This window comes from Tenrec ecaudatus, chromosome 10, assembly GCF_050624435.1.
Source record: "Tenrec ecaudatus isolate mTenEca1 chromosome 10, mTenEca1.hap1, whole genome shotgun sequence".
NCBI lineage: Eukaryota > Metazoa > Chordata > Mammalia > Afrosoricida > Tenrecidae > Tenrec > Tenrec ecaudatus.
In genome coordinates, this window is record NC_134539.1 from 25,901,295 (window position 1) to 25,919,776 (window position 18,482).

Genomic DNA, 18,482 nt, shown 5'->3' on the forward strand with positions numbered 1-18,482 from the left:
ACAATGAGGTGTAGAAGGGACCAGTTATCAGGCATCAAAGAACAAAATATCATATCAATGGGTGCCCACCTTCCTGATCTAATCACTGAAGACAAATGTGTGCATAAGCAAATGAGGTGAAGAAAGCTGATGGTGCCCAGCTTTCAAAAGACAATAGCGTCTGGTATCTTAAAGGCTTGAAAATAAACAAGTGGCCATCTAGCTCAGAAGCTACAAAGCGCACATGAAAGAAGCACACCAGCCTGTGTGATCACGAGGTGTTGAAGGGATCAGGTATCAGGCATCAAAAAACAAAAAATCATATAATTATAAATGAGGGTGAGTGCAGAGTGGAGACCCAAAGTCCATCTGTAGGCAACTGCACATCCCCTTACAGAAGGGTCTCAGGGAGGAAACGAGCCAGTCAGGGTGCAGTGTAGCAATGATGAAACATACAACTTTCCTCTAGTTCTTAAATGATTCCTGCCCCCACTATCATGATCCCAATTCTACCTTACAGTCTGGCTAGACCAGAGGATGTACATTGGTACAGATAGGAACTGGAAACACAGAGAATCCAGGATCATCTGATCCCTCCAGGACCAGTGGTAAGAGTGGTGATACCGGGAGGGTGGAGGGAAGGTGGGACAGAAAGGGGGAACTGATTACAAGGATTTACATATAACCTCCTCCCTGGGGGATGGACAACAGAAAAGTAGGTGAAGGGAGACATTGGACAGTGTAAGATATGACAAAACAATAATAATTTATAAATTTTCAAGGGTTCATGAGAGAGGGGAATGGGGAGGGAGGAGAGAAAATGAGGAGCTGATCGCAAGGGCTCAAGTAGAAAGCAAATGTTTTGAAAATGATGATGGAAACAAATGTACAAATGTGCTTGACATGATGGATGTATGTATGGATTGTGATAAGAGTTGTATGAGCCCCCGATAAAATGATTTTAAAAATGTGCAGAACAAATATATGTTGTTTAAGTCCACTAAGTGTACATTAATATACCAAATTAATTTAATACACCAATTATTAATATATGTACTAATTTTAAAGTTAAAAAATAATTTCTAGCTGATAAGGAAAATCATGGTCCCTTCACAAAGTTCATGAAAAATAAAATTAAAAGATAAAATCTTATTACAACCTTTTTGAAATTCCCCACATAAGAACAAGTTCTAGTTATTCGTATAATCTACCAGTCAGGCAAGGGCAAGCTGAAGAAGAATGGTGTTTATCACAAAGAACACTTCAAGAACTACCAGGATTAGAGAATCCCATTCCCATCCAGAAAGAAGAGCCAGTAGGGAAGCCCGTCGGAGACTGTTTGGAAGGTGGCAGAGCCACAAGTAAAGCTGGGTGCCTTCGGGCAGGAGACTGGCTTACAGATGAGGTGGCTAGAAATTAAGGCTATAGGACGAAGACTTTGGAATCAGGATGGGAGGAAGACTTGTTTACAATCTTCCAGATGCACACGATATCACTTTGCTTGATGAAAACGAAAAAGTGTGCAGTTTTACGAAATGAGCATGAAGACTCAGCCACCAGGTCTCTTGGTGGCGCGGGGAAGTGGTACAAATCTCCTTTAGTACTGATTAATGCCCAAAGAATTTAGAAAGACCCAAAATGGATTCATTTGAATTATGATGCTGGGAAAGCATACTGAATATACTATGGGCCACCGGATGAATGAACAAATCTATCTCGAAAGAAGTATAGTCAGAATCCTCCTTAGAAGCAAGACACTTCATCTCATCTACTTTAGGCATGTTAGCAGGAGGGACCAGCCTGTGGAGGAGGATACCAGGCTTCCTAAAATAAAGGAACAGAGAAAAGAAGACGTCAACCACATGGTGCGACCTACAGGAGCTACAACCATGAGCCTACGCATGGCAGTGATTGTGAAAAGAGGTAGGCAATTAGGAAACACCAGCAGCTCTGTAGAAGAAAGTCTGGCTTTCCCATTAACAGTTACAGTCCCTGTAGCCCACAGGGGGTCGCTGTGGGCCAGCACTGACGATGGCAGTGAGTTTGGCGTGGGTTTGTTGAGTCAGAACTCGCTTTATCGCACCTAACAAGTATAACAACATAGAAACAAGTCAAACATCACAGTGAAGAAGCGCTTTGATAAAGCCGGTACTAGCATTTTGCGATTGGGCAGAATTGTCATATGTGTTGTAGTTCCTAAGCTCTGCCATGGTAAATAAGGCAGGATTAGATTACATTAAACAGGATTAGTTATGTCTGTTATGTTAATAAGGCAGGGTGTTTGTGGTCTACAATACACTTACTTGGGTCACAATCTTAATTTAATGTAGGGAAATTTTCTGGAGTGCATTAGAGTAGAGATCTTTGGATACGGGGGCCCTGTGCTGAGAACCGCCTAGATCAAAGGGAAGACTGACACCAAGATATATGTAGGTGAGTGCCTGGCCCACAGATGTTCAAGGAGATAAGGAACTTCTCTCAGAGGTGATGAACAGAGAAAGCCTTTCCCCAATGCCAGCGTTCAGACTTTGGATTGAGACCCTCCCAAACTGGGGCAATGACTTCCTGTTTGTTAGAGCACCCACTTGTGGTTGTTTCCGTTACAGCAGCACTAGAGAACTGAGCTGCAACACACACGGGAAAGTGCTACAATTGACAACCCGCAGATCTAGGCAACGCTTATGTCAGGGATTCAATATATTGCAATTTACTTTTCTGGATGTCTGGTTTTTTCTTTTTCTTTTTTTTACATTTTATTAGGGGCTCATACAACTCATCAGAATCCATACATATGCATACATCAATTGTATAAAGCACATCTGTACATTCATTGTCCTAATCATTTTCAAAGCATTTGCTCTCCACTTAAGCCCCTGGCATCAGGTCCTCATTTTTCCCCCTCCCTCCCCGCTCCCTCATGAGCCCTTGATAATTTATAAATTATTATTTTGTCATCTTTCCCTGCCTGACGTCTCCCTTCACCTACTTTTCTGTTGTCCATCCCCCAGGGAGGAGGTCACATGTAGATCCTTGTAATCGGTTCCCCCTTTCCAACCCACTCACCCTCTACCCTCCCAGCATCACCCCTCACACCCCTGGTCCTGAAGGTATCGTCTACCCTGAATTCCCTGTGTTTCCAGCTCCTATCTGCACCAGTGTACAACCTCTGCTCTAGGTTGAATTCGGATCATGGTAGGTGGGGGTGGGGTGGGGGTGGGAGGGAGGAAGCATTTAGGAACTGGAGGAAAGCTCTATTCTGCATCGGTGCTACATCGCACCCTGACTGACTCATGTCCTCCTCTAGACCCCTCTGGGAGGGGATCTCCAGTGGCTGACAAATGGGCTTTGGGTCTCCACTCTGTACTTCCCCCTTCATTCACTATGGTAAGATTTTTTATTTTTTGATGATGATGATGCCATAAACCTGATCCCTTCGACACCTCGTGATCGCACTGGCCAGTGTGCTTCTTCCATGTGGGCTTTGTTGCTTCTGAGCTAGATGGCCGCTTATTCACCTTCAAGCCTTTAAGACCCCAGACACTATCTCTTTTGATAGCCGGGCACCATCAGCTTTCTTCGCCACATTTGCTTATGCACCTGCTCGTCCTCAGCGATCATATCATAGAGGTGTGCACCCAATGATATGATTTTTTGTTCTTTGGTGCCTGATAGCTGATCCGTTCAGAACCACGTGAGATGTCTGGCTTTTTCATGATAAAGATTAAATTTAAAATGTGGAGCAAAAATCCTTTTAACAAACTTGGTAGGTAAAGCCACTTGATGAGGAAGGGGAAAAATGCTTCTATTCACAAAAAAATACTGAAATTCTCGGCATGGAGACTGCTACAAAAATACAGTTCCTCCTAGGCCTCAAAGTTCCCTTCAGGGACACAATGCATGCAAGTCGGACCTCTTGCCTGCAGTCAGCGCCCACCTGGAGTATCTCAACCATGCTCATGCAGGACTATTACAGCAATTAGGAGAGCTAGCTCTCTGTCTTTTTAAAGCAGTGGTTCTCGCCACGGCCCTTTCATACAGTTCCTCAGGTTGTGGTGATCCCCCCACCATAAGATTATTTCCGTTGTTACTTCATTACTGTAATTTTGATACTGTTATGAATCAGGCAACCCCTGTGAAAGGACTGTTTGACCCCCCAAAGGGGTCACAACCCACAGGTTGAGGACCACTGTTTTAAAGTAACAGAGTGAAGATATTGCTTCAAAGTAATCAGAATGAAAGAACTGAAAGGGGTTAAAATAATATGGTATAAGGCAAGCTGAGCAATAGGCAAGCGAGAATTTAATAAACTATTGCATCGAGTTTTTTTTCATAATTTTTTTTTTAAGTCACAGGCACAAAACAATCACCTACATCCGGAGTGATTACATGAGTTTGACAAATCAAACGTTAACTTCCTCATCTGAGGCCTGTTCTCGAATCTATGGATAAAACTATCTTTATTTAAGTACTGTAAAGCCAATGCTCATAGCATATGAATTTTAATCAAATATTTCACTTCTTTTAAGTTTTTAAGAATAGCAGTTTATGATGGATTCTTTTATTTCCAACATGTCCAATTGTGTTGATAATTATTGAGAATGTTTTATGTATATGGCTACATGTCATTGCCCCTTTAAAAGTTATCTATACATACAAAAATACCATGACAGAATTCTACCATACACCACTGGTTAGAGTTCAGCGATAGAAAAATGGTCATATGCACAATTCTAGTGATCACTCTATCATTTTCAAGAATAAGCAACTTATCTCAAGGCTGCATCCTCATTAACTGCCCTACAAATAAGATCGTCTTCCATTCTGTCATTCATCCCTCAACTGCCTCTTCTGACTGCGAACAGCTGTGTGCTGGACACTTCCTGATGTGAGGTGTGGAAGAACTGTAGACGCTGAAAGAGATATAACACTGTACCAGGGCTCGAGCAGAGAGCAAATGTCTGGGGAATGATGAGAGCACCCAACGTACACATGTGCTGACACAACGGCTGGATGGCTGGATGGATTGTGATGAGCTGTATGAGCCCCCAATAAAATGATTGAAGAAAAAAAAGAACTATAGCACTGTAGTAACCAGTACATTGCAAATACTAACTAGTATCTACTTGACCCATAAATTGCTCTTTTCAGCCATTTTCTATTTCAAGCCTATTTATGTACTCTATTTTAAATAAAACCACTACCGTTTCTGATTTGGCAAAAGAAAAACATTCATTTTATAAAAAAGCCCACTCCAAATTACCTGGAACAAAAAAACCAAACCCACTGCACACTCAATGCCATCCATTTAGTACTCACGCGGGACCTCCCGGTGGAGTTCTGAGACTAACTGTAAATGGTGGTAGTAAACCCAGACTTTCTCCCAGGAGGGGCTGTGGTTTCCAAATGCCGACCATTCGGATCGCAGCCCAACAACTGCACCCCGACACCGCAGGGCTCCGAACTGCTGGCTCACGTAGCCCCACGAAGACTTCTAGACTGTCAGTCTTATGGGAGCAAACCGCCTCATCTTTCTCTTGTGGAGTGACTGAGGGTTTGAGCAGCCAACCTGTGCTTAGCCCACAGTGCCACCAGAGCTCCACATGAATCCTCTTCTCGCCACAAAAAGGAGTTTGAGGGACAAGACTAGGGCTGTTGTTGGGTGGATGGGATAATGTTTAAGAAGGAAATTCTCCTGGGACAGCCCTTGATAGTCTCAAAGAACGAGCCAGGTGTATTGTCATGATGGAGAAAAAATTCCCTGATATCATTTTCCTGGCCTTTTCACACCACTGAAGTTTTCCGTTTTCTTAAAACTTCTTCACAACAGGTTCCTGTGATCATCGTATGTCCTTCGCCCTAATAGTCATCCTAGCTGTCTGAGCTGATGGAGCTCTCTCTTTTGAGTTAACTGACCCAGCCTTTTGACTGGATTTTGTTTTTCAAAGGCAACCTGCTAGGACTAAGACAAGTATATTGCTGCGAGGATTTCTGATCGCACAGACATGTTTAAGCATGCTTTATGTGAAATAAACATGTATTAACTGGAACCCAACGAGCAATAACGTTTTACTTATCCTTGCATATTACTTAGTCTCAAGTCAGCAGTTCAAACCCATCAGTCGCTCTGCTAATAAAAAGATGAGGCTTTCTACTGTGGTGAAGATTTACAGTTTTATAAACCCACAGAGGCAGTTCTGCTATCTCCTACCGGGTCATTATGGTGCACAATGAAAAACTAGAATCCAGTCAAAACGACATTAGAAACTGCCTATGCTGTGACCATAAAGCGGCAATGGCTAGGAACAGTCGTTCCAGAATATCTGTACAGAATCTACTTTAGAGGACAAGTCATACACCTTATTTTGAGAACCTGGAGTTTTAAATTTATCTCCTAGAATTGTGACACTGTCTTAACATTAGCTAAAGAAGTATAGATTAGGGGAGAGAAAAAAAGAGGACCTGATGCAAAGGGCTTAAGTGGAGAGCAAATGCTTTGAGAATGATTGGGGCAGGGAATGTGCGGATGTGCTTTATACAATTGATGTATGTACATGTATAGATTGTGATAAGAGTTGTATGAACCCCTAATAAAATGTAAAATAAAGAAGTATAGACTCCTTTCCAATGCCATCTCCCTCTATATCATTCACTAAAAGTGCATTAGTTTGAAATTCAGAAAGAGACTAGAGGGAGCAATTCTAAAATATTGCTGACATTTCCCCAAGTGTTTTTTATCCTTTCTATATTAAAAACTTTAATTCTGATTATTTTACACTGTACTATTTTACACTTACATTTCATTATGAACATATTATTTAAAGCACAATTATAAAACATTATATCAAACTAATACTGTTCTTATTTTTAGTGCCATTTTGGTTAAATAAAGCTCCTCCTAATCCATCTCCATATATTCCTCTTCATATTACTGCATTTAACTTTAAATTATTGTTCATATTAAGTAATCTGTCTTAATCTGTAACATTCACTAGCTCACCATCATTTGTAGAACTTTTTAAACAATGCAAAGTTAGAGATGCTACATTACTAAAGGCGCTCTGGCAGCAGCATGCATGGAGCTGCTAACTAAAGGTCCGCAGGTCGAGCACAACAGTCGTTCTGAGGGAGGAAGAGGGGGCTGTCTTCTTCTGCAAATACTTCAAGTCCTAGGAACCCAAAGGGAAGCCACAAAGGGTCACGCTGATTTGGAATCGACTCAAGATCAGCGAAGCTGGGGATTTTTAAAGCTTTAAAATGATCCTTAATTTACATAAAGCGTACTTGAGGTGACAATCTCATCCTTCGAAGTTGTTACAGTGAAGAGAAGTAGAAGCAATGTTATAAAGTAGACATTCATTCATTCATTCGTGTTTCACAGTGGTCCATTCTCACTCATTTCTTATAATTACCACTTTAGTGATACATTATTCCTATTGAAAGTGTTATACATTCAACGTTCACTTATTTGCTCATCTTTAACAGTTTCTTACAGCTTCCAGTTTGGGGATGTTAATCTCTGAGGCACACTAACCACTAAACTTCAAAAGCACAAGCTATTTTGACACCAGCAAAACAGTATAAAATATGAATAAGGAAATAATCTTCTATAAAAAACAGTAGAGACCAGGAAGCTCTGGGGACAGGGAGTGGGGGGTGTGTGCATTTAACAGCTGATTTTAAAGGAAGGCTAGATTTTCAACATATAAAGATGACAATGTGAGGAGATAAAAGTGTAAAGATAATTTCATAACATAGCTTCATTAGTGTAAACAAGTACTTCTGTATATTCAAATCGTTACTGGAATAAGTGAAACTAAAATACACAGGGAGTTCCTAAGTGATGCAAATCCTTGACGCACTCAGTGGCTAACTGCCCAGGGGCAGTTACTACAGCAGATGCTCCACATACCACACAGGCACACCCTTACATAGCACACTGCCACAGGGGACAGCTTCTGAGATCCTGCTACCAATGGAATATCTCGTTTGACAAAAACTATAATGAAGGGGAAAGGTGGTGCGGGGCAGTGAATTATTCCATGTGGCTCTTCGAGGCCAAGTCTCTCAAATGACCTTGCCCTGGATAGGTCCTGGTCCGGTAGAGAGATTTCATTACCAGCAAGAGGCAGCAGTGGATGGAGTATGTTCTTGGGATCTGCAGTCCCTGCGCAGTGAACCTCCTGGATCCAGAAGAGAGCTACATCATCAGAGGAGCCGCAGCAGAACCAGGAGCATGGGACAGAGTGAGGGGCTTCCCAACCCACAGAGCAAGTTGAGATGAGTGCTTTTTTGCAGGAGGCAGGCTTGTGGAGTGGTGAGCCTCTGGGCACTTAATTGGGGAAGCTGGATTTGCTGACCCAAAGAAATGGAGCTCACAGCCTTTTGGCTGAGGTTTAGCAGAATAGTATGCCCTTTGGGCATTTACTGGCAGACTTGACAAAACTGTGTAACACATCCTGATCAGCACCTCATCCCTAAGTATTTCTCACTGGCACTACAACTTGTTAGTGTCCTTAATAAACCCTTCCATCTTGAAATTTGCCTGTGAGTTCTGTGTACCCATTGCAACGGGTAACAGAACCCAGAGATCAAGTAGAGAAGACTATTTAAGAGAAAGAGGGGACTCTGAGAGGAAAGGTCACAACTTTCATGGATGTTCAATACCACACATCCCTTTTTCTACGTTATTAAAGTGATTTTTGTTCATTAAAATTAAGACGAGAAGGTAAAAACCTATCTAGAGGCTGATAAGAAGCTGACACACTGACATAATTGTAAGGTCACCTTTCTTGACCTTCATGTGGTCTCCCTTCACTCTCATTTAATAGACTTTGCACAACAAATATTCAGGCCAGAATTTACTCTGTAACACAAGGAAATACACAACTAATTTTGTGTTCACTCAGAAAGAATCACTGTCTGATGCTGTAAGTAAGTTTGGGTATCTGAACACAACGTTGGAACAAATTGAGTTCGACAATCGAGGAGGTATCATTGTATGAGATGACCTAATAGAGCCTGTTGATAATGAGAAAGCCAAGTAATATGGTGAGCTTCCAAAAGCTTTGCTACAAATCAATAATTTTGATGCTCTTTAAAGTTGTAACATGAATCAGGACTGATGAACCCTTCAGGACCAGTGGTGAGAGTGGCAATACCGGGAGGGTGGTGGGAAGGTGGGGTAGAATGGGGGAACAAATTATAAGGATCTACATATAATCCCCTCCCTAGGGGACGGACAACAGAAAAGTGGGTGAAGGGAGATGTTGGACAGTTTAAGACAACAAAATAAAAATAATTTATAAATTATCAAGGGTTCATGAGGGGGGAGCGGGGCAGGAGAGGAAAAACAAGGAGCTGATACCACGGGCTCAAGTAAAAGAAAATGTTTTGAGAATGATGATGGCAACAAATGTGCTTGACGGATGGAGTGTGATAAGAGTTGTATGCGCCCCCAATAAAATGATTTTTAAAAAAACATTATCACATAAAGTAAAATTCTCCCTCTTCAGTGAGACCTACACAATAGAACTTTTAGAAATGGCAAAGGTACTCAAGATTTTAAGCGAAATATATACTGTTTATTTATTCTACTGCCTCTAATGACTTAATTGTGTACCTGTGGTACAAATCCTTTCTTATTCTAAGCTTTGCAAAATGAGATAAAAATCAGTCTTTGGCAATCACCAAAGTAATTGCTTTTCCAGGCAAAAGTTACCTCTAGAGGCTAACATTCTTGAGTGTGAGTTTGATGAGCAGCGGTAGGGCAGAACGCTTCATTGTACTCCAGCACCTTACACCCCTTGGCCATGCTACCACAGGTAGAAAAATTTATTGTAAAACATCCGCGTGCTTCTTTTTTTGATGAATTTGTGTTTCAGAATTGTAGGCACTTTTTAGCATCCCACTAATCAAATTATATGTGTGTGTAGTTAGGCTTTCACCAAAGAGAAGCTGGGAGGGGAGAGTCCCTGCACATCAGACACGGACAGTAAGTCTCAATTAACCACCCCAGTAGCCTTTGGGGAGGGACTGGGGCTAGAGGGCTAGTTGCATCCCACTGAGAAGAGAGCAGACACTGAAAGGACTGTTGTCATCGGGCGCCCTCCACCCCGCCTCCTCTGCGCCATCAGTAGAAACCAGGCACAGGGCTGGGCTCTGGGCTCGGCAGCTTTGTCACCAGCTATTGTGAACTTCAAGGAATGCTGGTGGCCTAGTGGTTATGAGTTGGCTGGGATCTATAAGATCAGCACTTCATAAGCACCAGGCAATCCTCGGGAGAGAGACGAAGTCTTCTACTCCTGTGAAGAGTTCCAGTCTTGGAAACCCCCAGGGGCAGTTCTCCCTTGTCCTACAGGGTCACCATGAGTCAGAATTGATTCAATAGCAGTGAGTTTGCTTTTTGTTTTTTTGGTTGATATACGTATATAAAATGAACCATTTTACTAAGTCATCTGTGAAATGAGTCTACTATAAATGAATAGTATTAGATATGCAGAAGAATTCAATAATATAAAATCACCAGTACTGTTAACATGGAATCTGGTACATAGTACATGCTGGATAAGTGTTAGATATTATGAAGTATATATTCAAATTCTAAGGAGAGATAAGAATTTGCTTTAGGTTGACATCTGTGTTGTCTTATGTATAATAGTTGGGGAAAATCACATTCATCCTGAAAGCGATTAACTCTATTTTCAGACACCAAAATGAGCAATCAGTATAAGGCTTTCGATCATTACATCAAATCAATTCTTCTACACTGTAGAATTATTTTCTAGAAAACAAAACACATAAAACTATCACATGCGTGAGGTATGAAATCAAAATGAAAGTGTTTTTTTTAACTTACTGACTGACTAAATCAGATCCCATCTTAGAGCCATCATCTGCCTCTTCTTCCATATCAGAATCCATACCATTGTCACCTTATAAACGAAATAAACTATATAAAACATGCTTACAAAAAAACCATCAACACGATTCAATCAGACAAAAATGTCAACGTTAAAAGTGCTGCAGATTAAGGAACTTTATAGTTTTGAAAGGTTACACTTTTTAAATGCTTATATGAGGGGGTTTCAAAAAGTTCATGGAAAAGCAAAATTAGAAATTATTTCTAGAAAGTGAAGGTCTCTATTTTTGTTCCTACTCTTATATCACTAATACAAATATCACTCCAATGTTCAAGAGGAAAAAACTTGAATTATATGTAAATTATGTGCCAATAAAACTTTGGGGGGGCTTGTAAATCGAAAATTCTAGAGATAATAAAAAGTATCACACAAAGAGGAGTCACTGAGGCACACAGGAAAGCTGGCAAAGTCTGTGAGATTCCTTTATCTGTGAAAAGGGTCTGAGTAGTGCAGAGATATGCAAAAGGCGATGAAGCTATGAAGACACAGCAGCAAGTAAAAATTTATTTTAGGAGAAATTTGGGTTTTTTAAACATTATTTATAGTAGTTTGAATAAACCTTTTCTATTTCATTTTACTATGTACAACCTTACACACTTACCTACATACACTTGATTTAGAAAAACTCTAGGTCAGTAAATGATGAAATGTTATTCTGACGTGTAATCAAATTTGTCAATACAAAGAGAACTAAAAAACTCTTCAGTGGCTACCTACAAACAAAATGTTAATACCCAAAATAAGAAGAGAATACCACAGAATTTATAACGAAGACATGTCCTAGAATATGCAGATAAGCATCCTTACCCTCAAGAATCTTCAAGATCTTTTTTTCAGATAGGAGCTCTAACTGTTCCTGGCAGAGTTTTTTAATTTCTTCTATTGAACAGTTCTAAGGAAAGGGGATTAAAAAATTGTATGTTATGTAATATAACTCTACCATAAACTGGTTAGCACGTAAAAAAATCCAGTTAACAAAATCTTATAAGAACAAATTCTAAGTCTCAAGTAGATTCACAAATATCTCTCTGTGTAATGAAATAAGAAAAGAGCTAGTTTAACATGTGAACATTTTATTTAAAAATTGATGGGAACATATAAAAGCTTATTTATCATGAAAGAACAAACTAAAGAATAAATCAAGTGGCCAGATAGTCTTAATTTCACTTCAAGCAATTCTTTAAAGGATTAAATATGCAAGTCTTGGTTCTATACTTTCTAGACATATGAACGTGGTTTACCTTATTCAAGCTCTTTTCCACAACTATAAAATCAGAATAATGCTGTTTTTCCCTTGATCATTTTCACAAGTACATGGAAAGAGTTATGAATTTGATGAAATACATTACCTACCAACCATTGTGGAGTTACATACCAGTCTATTATCATACTATTTTTTAAAGCACCAAACAATTGATTATTCCCTCAATTTAATTGCTAGCTCCTGTATTAAGGAACTCTGGTGGCATAGTGGGTTACGTGTTGGGCTAACTATAAGATTAGCAATTCAAATCCACCAGACTCTCTATGGGAGAAAAAGGAGGCTGTTTGCTCCTACAAACATTTCTAATCTTGAAAACCCAAATGGGCAGGTCTACTCTGTCCTGTTGGGTTGCTGAGTAAAAATTGCAGTGAGCGTTTACAGAATTATTTTTTTCAATAAAATTTCTGCCTTCCGGCAGAAGGACCTTGGGCCTCTACTCAAACACTCCCTCAATGCATGAATACCTTCTTTTATTAAATTGGAACTCTATGATGCTCACTCTCCCGACACAACGGCTGGAGCCAAAGTGGGTGAACAAGTAAATGTGGTGAAGAAAGCTGATGGTGCCCGGCTATCAAAAGAGATAGTGACTGGGGTCTTAAAGGCTTGAAGATAAACAAGCGGCCATCTAGCTCAGAAGCAACAAAGTCCACATGGAAGAACACACCAGCCTGTGTGATCGAGTGGTCCCAAAGGGATCAGTTACCAGGCATCAAAGAACAAAAAATCATATCATTGACTGCACACCTCCATGATAGGATCGCTGAAGACAAATGGGTGCATAAGCAAATGTGGTGAAGAAAGCTGATGGTGCCCGGCTATCAAAAGAGATAGTGTCTGGGGTCTTAAAGGCTTGAAGGTGAACAAGCGGCCATCTAGCTCAGAAGCAAAAAAGCCCACATGGAAGAAGCACACCAGCCAGTGCGATCACGAGGTGCCAAGGGACCAGGTATAAGGCATCATGCAAAAAAAAAAACAAAAACGATATAAGTGTGTGTATGTATGTGTATATATGTGTATATGTATATATATACCATATTAAATGAAGGGGGAAGTGCAGAGTGGAGACCCAAGGCCCAAGTGTCGGCCAATGGAGATCCCCTCATAGAGGGGTTTAGGAGAGGAGATGGGTTAATTAGGGTGCGAGGTAGTACCGATGAAGAACACAGCTTTCCCCCAGATCCTGGATGCTTCCTCCCCCCAACTACCATGATCCGAATTCTACCTTGCAGGGCTGGATAGGACAGAGGCTGTACACTGGTACATATGAGGGCTGGAGGTACAGGGAATCCAGGGTGGATGATACCTTCAGGACCAAGGGTGTGAGGGACGATGCTGGGAGAGTGGAGGGTGAGTGGGTTGGAAAGGGGGAACTGATTACAAGGATCCACATGTGACCTCTTCCCTGGGAGAGGGACGGCAGAGAAGGGGGGAAGGGAGACTCCGGATAGGGCAAGATAAGACAAAATAACGATGTATAAATTACCAAGGGCACATGAGGGAGGGGGGAAAGGGGAGGGAGGGGAAAAAAAAAGAGGACCTGATGCAAGGGGCTTAAGTGGAGAGCAAATGCCTTGAGAATGATTGGGGCAGGGAATGTATGGATGTGCTTTATACAATTGATGTATGTATATGTATGGATTGTGATAAGAGTTCTGAGTCCCTAATAAAATGTAAAAAAAGAAAAGAGGAGAAAAAAATGATTAGGGCAAAGACTGTACAGATGTGCTTTATACAACTGATGTATGTATATGTATGAACTGTGATAAGAATTGTATGAGCCCCAATAAATTGTTTTAAAAAAATTTTTCTGCCTTCATAGCAAAAGGCCTCATCTTTTTCTTGACCAACATCTAAATACAAAAGACAATTTATGATTCACAGAATCCCTTTTTATGACTTCTCATGTAACTTGTTCTAATTGAAAGCACTCGATTATAAAGTGCATGTGTAAGGTGCCCACTACAATAAGAGTTGTATTCCCAAATACACATATAGTCTGATACTGTGTACAAGGAAGTACCTTTAGCACTTCAGGAAGCATCTTCTGTAACTTCTTCTCCCCTATGATACAGAAGCACTGCTGAAGCATTTCTTTTTTGTCCGATATATAGAAACTAACTGGTTTTAAAGACACAGTCAGGTCCAGTCCACCTTCTTCAATGTCACTGTGTTCTGCTAAGAGTAATTCTTTTTCCAAAGATGGAAAAAGATATTTGGTTTCCTAAAATGGAGAGAGAAAAAGAAATATTAAATACTACTCAAAATGTGTAAAATATGTATAGGATGCCATATAATAAATTCTTCCTCATGAAACATTTCCAAATTCTTTCTTTGCACAGATCTGAAAACCACAGGTTAACTAACTGCACAGTCTTCCCTTATCATACTCTTCATGTGACAATTAAACCAGCACTTGATAATATTTTAGGACACACACATGAACATATACTCAATACTGAATACAATTTTAGACTTTTGAAGAATTCAAGTATTCTTCAAGTTGGTCATTCACACCTAAGTCTTCCATACAAAGGGGCTACAGAAAGCTTGCAGAAAAATTTCATTATCTTTCTACTCCATTTTCCCATGGATTTTCTGAAGCTACGTTGTATATGCAAGAATGAAGCTACATGCTACCTAAGAACACATAAATAAGTAGAAAAAGATGGCAAAACTATGACAAATCACAACTGCTGTACAATCAAGTAATGTTGCTTACAAGGGGCTATTTTGGTTTTTAAATCTGTTACACACAATATAAACATTCCAAAAGGAGCCAAGTAATTTGTTAATCAATACATTTGGGGGCACTTCTCTTTCTTCTCTCAAATATATCCAGTTTCTCCAAAGCTACTTTTACAGGTTTGCCTAAATTGTTTCAATAACTTACTTACCGGGCTCCCTGCAATGAATCTGAGGTCTTTCCAATCTGCTTTGTACAACCAAGAAAATTATGGGACAACTGTGGTCTGTCATGTGGGTCCTCTATGAGTTAGAATCAACTCAGAGGCACCCAACAATATTGGCAATTTGACAAGAAAAGAGAAGGCATTCCAACTGGGGTGAAAGAAGCAAAAAGATCTCTATTTCCAAATATAATAGTATATATAAGAAATCACAAGTGGTCAACTAAACCATTAAACTAAACAAACTTTCAGCAAGACTACAGGAAACAAACCAATATACGGGGGGGAGTATTTATATGGGTAGCTGGCAGGCATTAACTTGTATGGAAATCGGGCCAAAGACCAAACCATCCTGATTCATCATGACCCGCTGGGACAGAGTACAACTTCTCCATGGGTAGGTTTCCATGACTGTAACTCTTTTAAAAAGCCCATGAGTTTCCAACATTGTAACTCTTTACCGGAGTAGAAAGCCTCATCTTTTTCCTAAGAAGGGGCCAGTGGATTCGAACCGATGACCTGGTGCTTAGCAGGCCTATGAAATGCCCTAAGACCATCTAACTTTTTGTTTGTTTTATTTTATGTTTTTATTTCCTTTTTAGATCATCTAGCTTATGAACACAAAAGTAAATTATCATATGAATTCCAGATGAGAACAAACCAAATAGGGTTTATTGCCCCATACTTCAAGTACATGAAGTGCATTTATGAATAATGAATAAAAATAAATGAATAATTTCATACAGTTAAAGAAGAAAATTGTGTGATCTGAATGCCAGAAAAGTATCTGATTTGTAGAAAACTCTACAACACTCAGAGAATAAGGAATTAAAGACAATCTACACAACATGATCCAAGATGGAACCCTGGTGCCACATTTTGTTAAGCATTTGGGGAGACAAACCACAAGGTCAGCAGGCTGGGGGGAAAATGTATGTCCGTCTTGGAAACCCTATAGTGCATTTCTACTCTCTCCTGTCGGTCACTTTGAGCCAGAATCAACTAGGCAGCCATGAACTTTGTTTTTACGGGACAGACATCATATTTCTAATGGGACATTAGAAATGACCCCACTAAAGAATGGGAGATGTAGGCCTGCTATCACTGTTATTGTCCAATGCTACACTAAAAGCCCAGCCAATGCAAAAAAACAACAAAACTTAACTCGCTACCATCAAGTCGATGCTGGCTCATAGGAGCCAAAAGACAAGTAAGCATGCTCTTTGCTCAGATTTTCCTGAGACCGAATTAAAGCTAACGCTAATGTCCACTGTGGTAGCAAAATACCGGAAGCCAAAATATTCCTCTCACTAAAAAAGTAAGGGCTAGGTCTGGAAAGACCCTCATCCCAATGACCTGGCGATAGAACCCAATTCAACGTGGGGAGTGGAATCACAATAAAGCATAAGAGTAGGAATGCATTGATTGTACACAGAGGGTAAGAAAATGCGAGGGTTTTGTGTCAACGTGTGGAGTCCTGGCAGTGAACTCCCAACTGCAAGGTGAGCTGTTTCAGCCCACCAGCTGACTTGCTGGAGAAAGACAAGACTGCCTGCTCCTATTAAGGACTTACAGCTCAGAAACGGTTCACTGTATGTCCAAATCAACTCCATGGCACTGGGCTTTGATTCTGGGGTGAATCAAGCTTTTTTTAAAGGGACGCACAAAGAACGACTTTCAAGAGTTTCTCTTTAGTTCTTTGCCGTATGAATTTTGTTCAAGCATGTATTCATGTACTTGTTTTATGATACTATTTTTTAAAGGGTTAAAGAACACATTGTCTTGCCAGGTCAACGGACAATAAAAAACATGAGTTTGACAAAGCCAGATATCTGGACTGAAATCTACACGCTATTAATTGCTATCTTGGGTACATGGTCCTGCCCACAATTTTCTTATCTATAATGTAGAGCTAACCACATCTACTTAAAGGCCAATGAAAAAAAGAATATAAAAAGTGCCGTGGACTGCCAAAAGAACAAACAGATCTGTCTTTGAAGAAGTACAGCCAGAATGCTAATGAGGGGCACAGATGGTGAGATTTTGCCTCACCTACTTTGGGCATGTTGTCTGGAGAGATCGGTCCCTGGAGAAGGGCACAATGTTTAGTAAAGAAGGAGGGGAAACAAAAACGAGGAAGACCCTCAGCAAGATGGATTGGCACAGTGGCTGCAAACAATGTGCTCAAGCATAAGGACAATTGTGAGGACGGCGCAGGACGGGGCAGTGTTTCGTTCTGTGGTACATAGGGTTGCTACGGCCGGAAGTCAGTCGACAGCATCCAACAACAACAAATCAAAAAGTAAAGAAAAAATGAGAAGTCACGTGTCTGGCTCACCAGGGCATTGATGCCTGGCTCCTGGGGGCATTGATGCCTAGCTCCAGGGGAAATTGATGCATAGCTCTTGCCTCCTGCTTTTCAGGCGGGGGAAGAAACCAGGGATGAGAGGGGTCAAAAGTTGAAAGAAGTTAGCCAGTCAGAAGCTTGGTACTTCAAAGCAAACGTTTCGGGATTGGGGAAGCAGAACCAGAGCCCAGGTGGAGCCCGAGACAGATAACGCTAACAGCGAGTCGCGCTCGGCGGCCCAACTCCGCTGCGCTGGTCGTCGGCCTTCCTGGGACCAAGCAGCAGCCGCGGGGAAGCGGCTGGGCAGCCGGACGCACCTGCTGCAGGGACCCCGAGACGCTGGACGACGAGTCAGTGCTCCTTCGCTTCCGCCGCTCGCTGCGCTCCACGCTGCTCCCGCCCCAGCAGCTGCCGAGGCTCCCACCGCCGGTGACACTTCCACTGACACTGGTGTTGCCACAGCAGGTGACGCTCCCGCAGCCGCTGGTGCTGCCGCAGCCGCTGGTGCTGCCGCTGCCGCTGCTGGCCAGGGTGGCCGCCGGGTCCGGCGCCGCGGCGGCTGCGCTGGCCTCCTGGCTGCTTCGCTTGCGCCGCTTCTCACGGGAAGACTTCTTCCCCGTCATGGTCTCCCAGCAGCCACCATGCAGCGGGAGCCGGCCGGCTGGCTCAGCAACGACCGCAGCCCCGGGGCTGAGACGTCAGGCAGCGGACGCAGGCGTCGCGGCCTTGACACGTCACTTCCGGTCTCGTCGCACATCGTCCTGAAGCGCGATCGCGATTGGTTCGAGCCCATCGCTTTTCCTCCCGGAGGCACCTCAGAGGCGCGTGGAGCTTCTGCGGTCGGAACCCACTGGCGCGACGGCACCCCTCGTCGTGTTTCCATTTCTTTCTTTTAAAATAAAATGTTTTTAATTAATGCCCCTGAAAAGGAGGAAAGGTGGAGCTTTAAAACAGCTCTTTTCCTTAGTGAATTGTAACAAGCAACTGTGAACTGATGTAAAGATGTAGTTTCTGCCTCTCACAGTTTTTATGAAGCTAAAAGTTATAATATGAAGATAATTTAG

The 18,482-nt window shown here is 41.6% G+C and overlaps 1 protein-coding gene across 2 annotated transcripts in view; it reads right to left on the reverse strand.

The window, feature by feature from the left end:
* The window catches only part of CAAP1 (caspase activity and apoptosis inhibitor 1), a 39,664-nt gene extending 21,550 nt beyond the window's left edge, over window positions 1-18,114 (reverse strand). The window contains exons 1-4 of one of the 2 annotated variants that reach the window (XM_075560002.1): window positions 17,736-18,114; window positions 14,186-14,386; window positions 11,706-11,790; window positions 10,835-10,910 (exon numbers count right to left, since the gene is read on the reverse strand). In XM_075560002.1, coding sequence (XP_075416117.1) covers window positions 10,835-10,910; window positions 11,706-11,790; window positions 14,186-14,386; window positions 17,736-18,041 — 668 coding nt within the window. In that variant the 5' untranslated portion in view covers window positions 18,042-18,114. The remainder of the gene's footprint in view (window positions 1-10,834; window positions 10,911-11,705; window positions 11,791-14,185; window positions 14,387-17,735) is intronic. The other variant, XM_075560003.1, reaches the window with a different exon arrangement.
* Window positions 18,115-18,482: the final 368 nt, after the last annotated feature.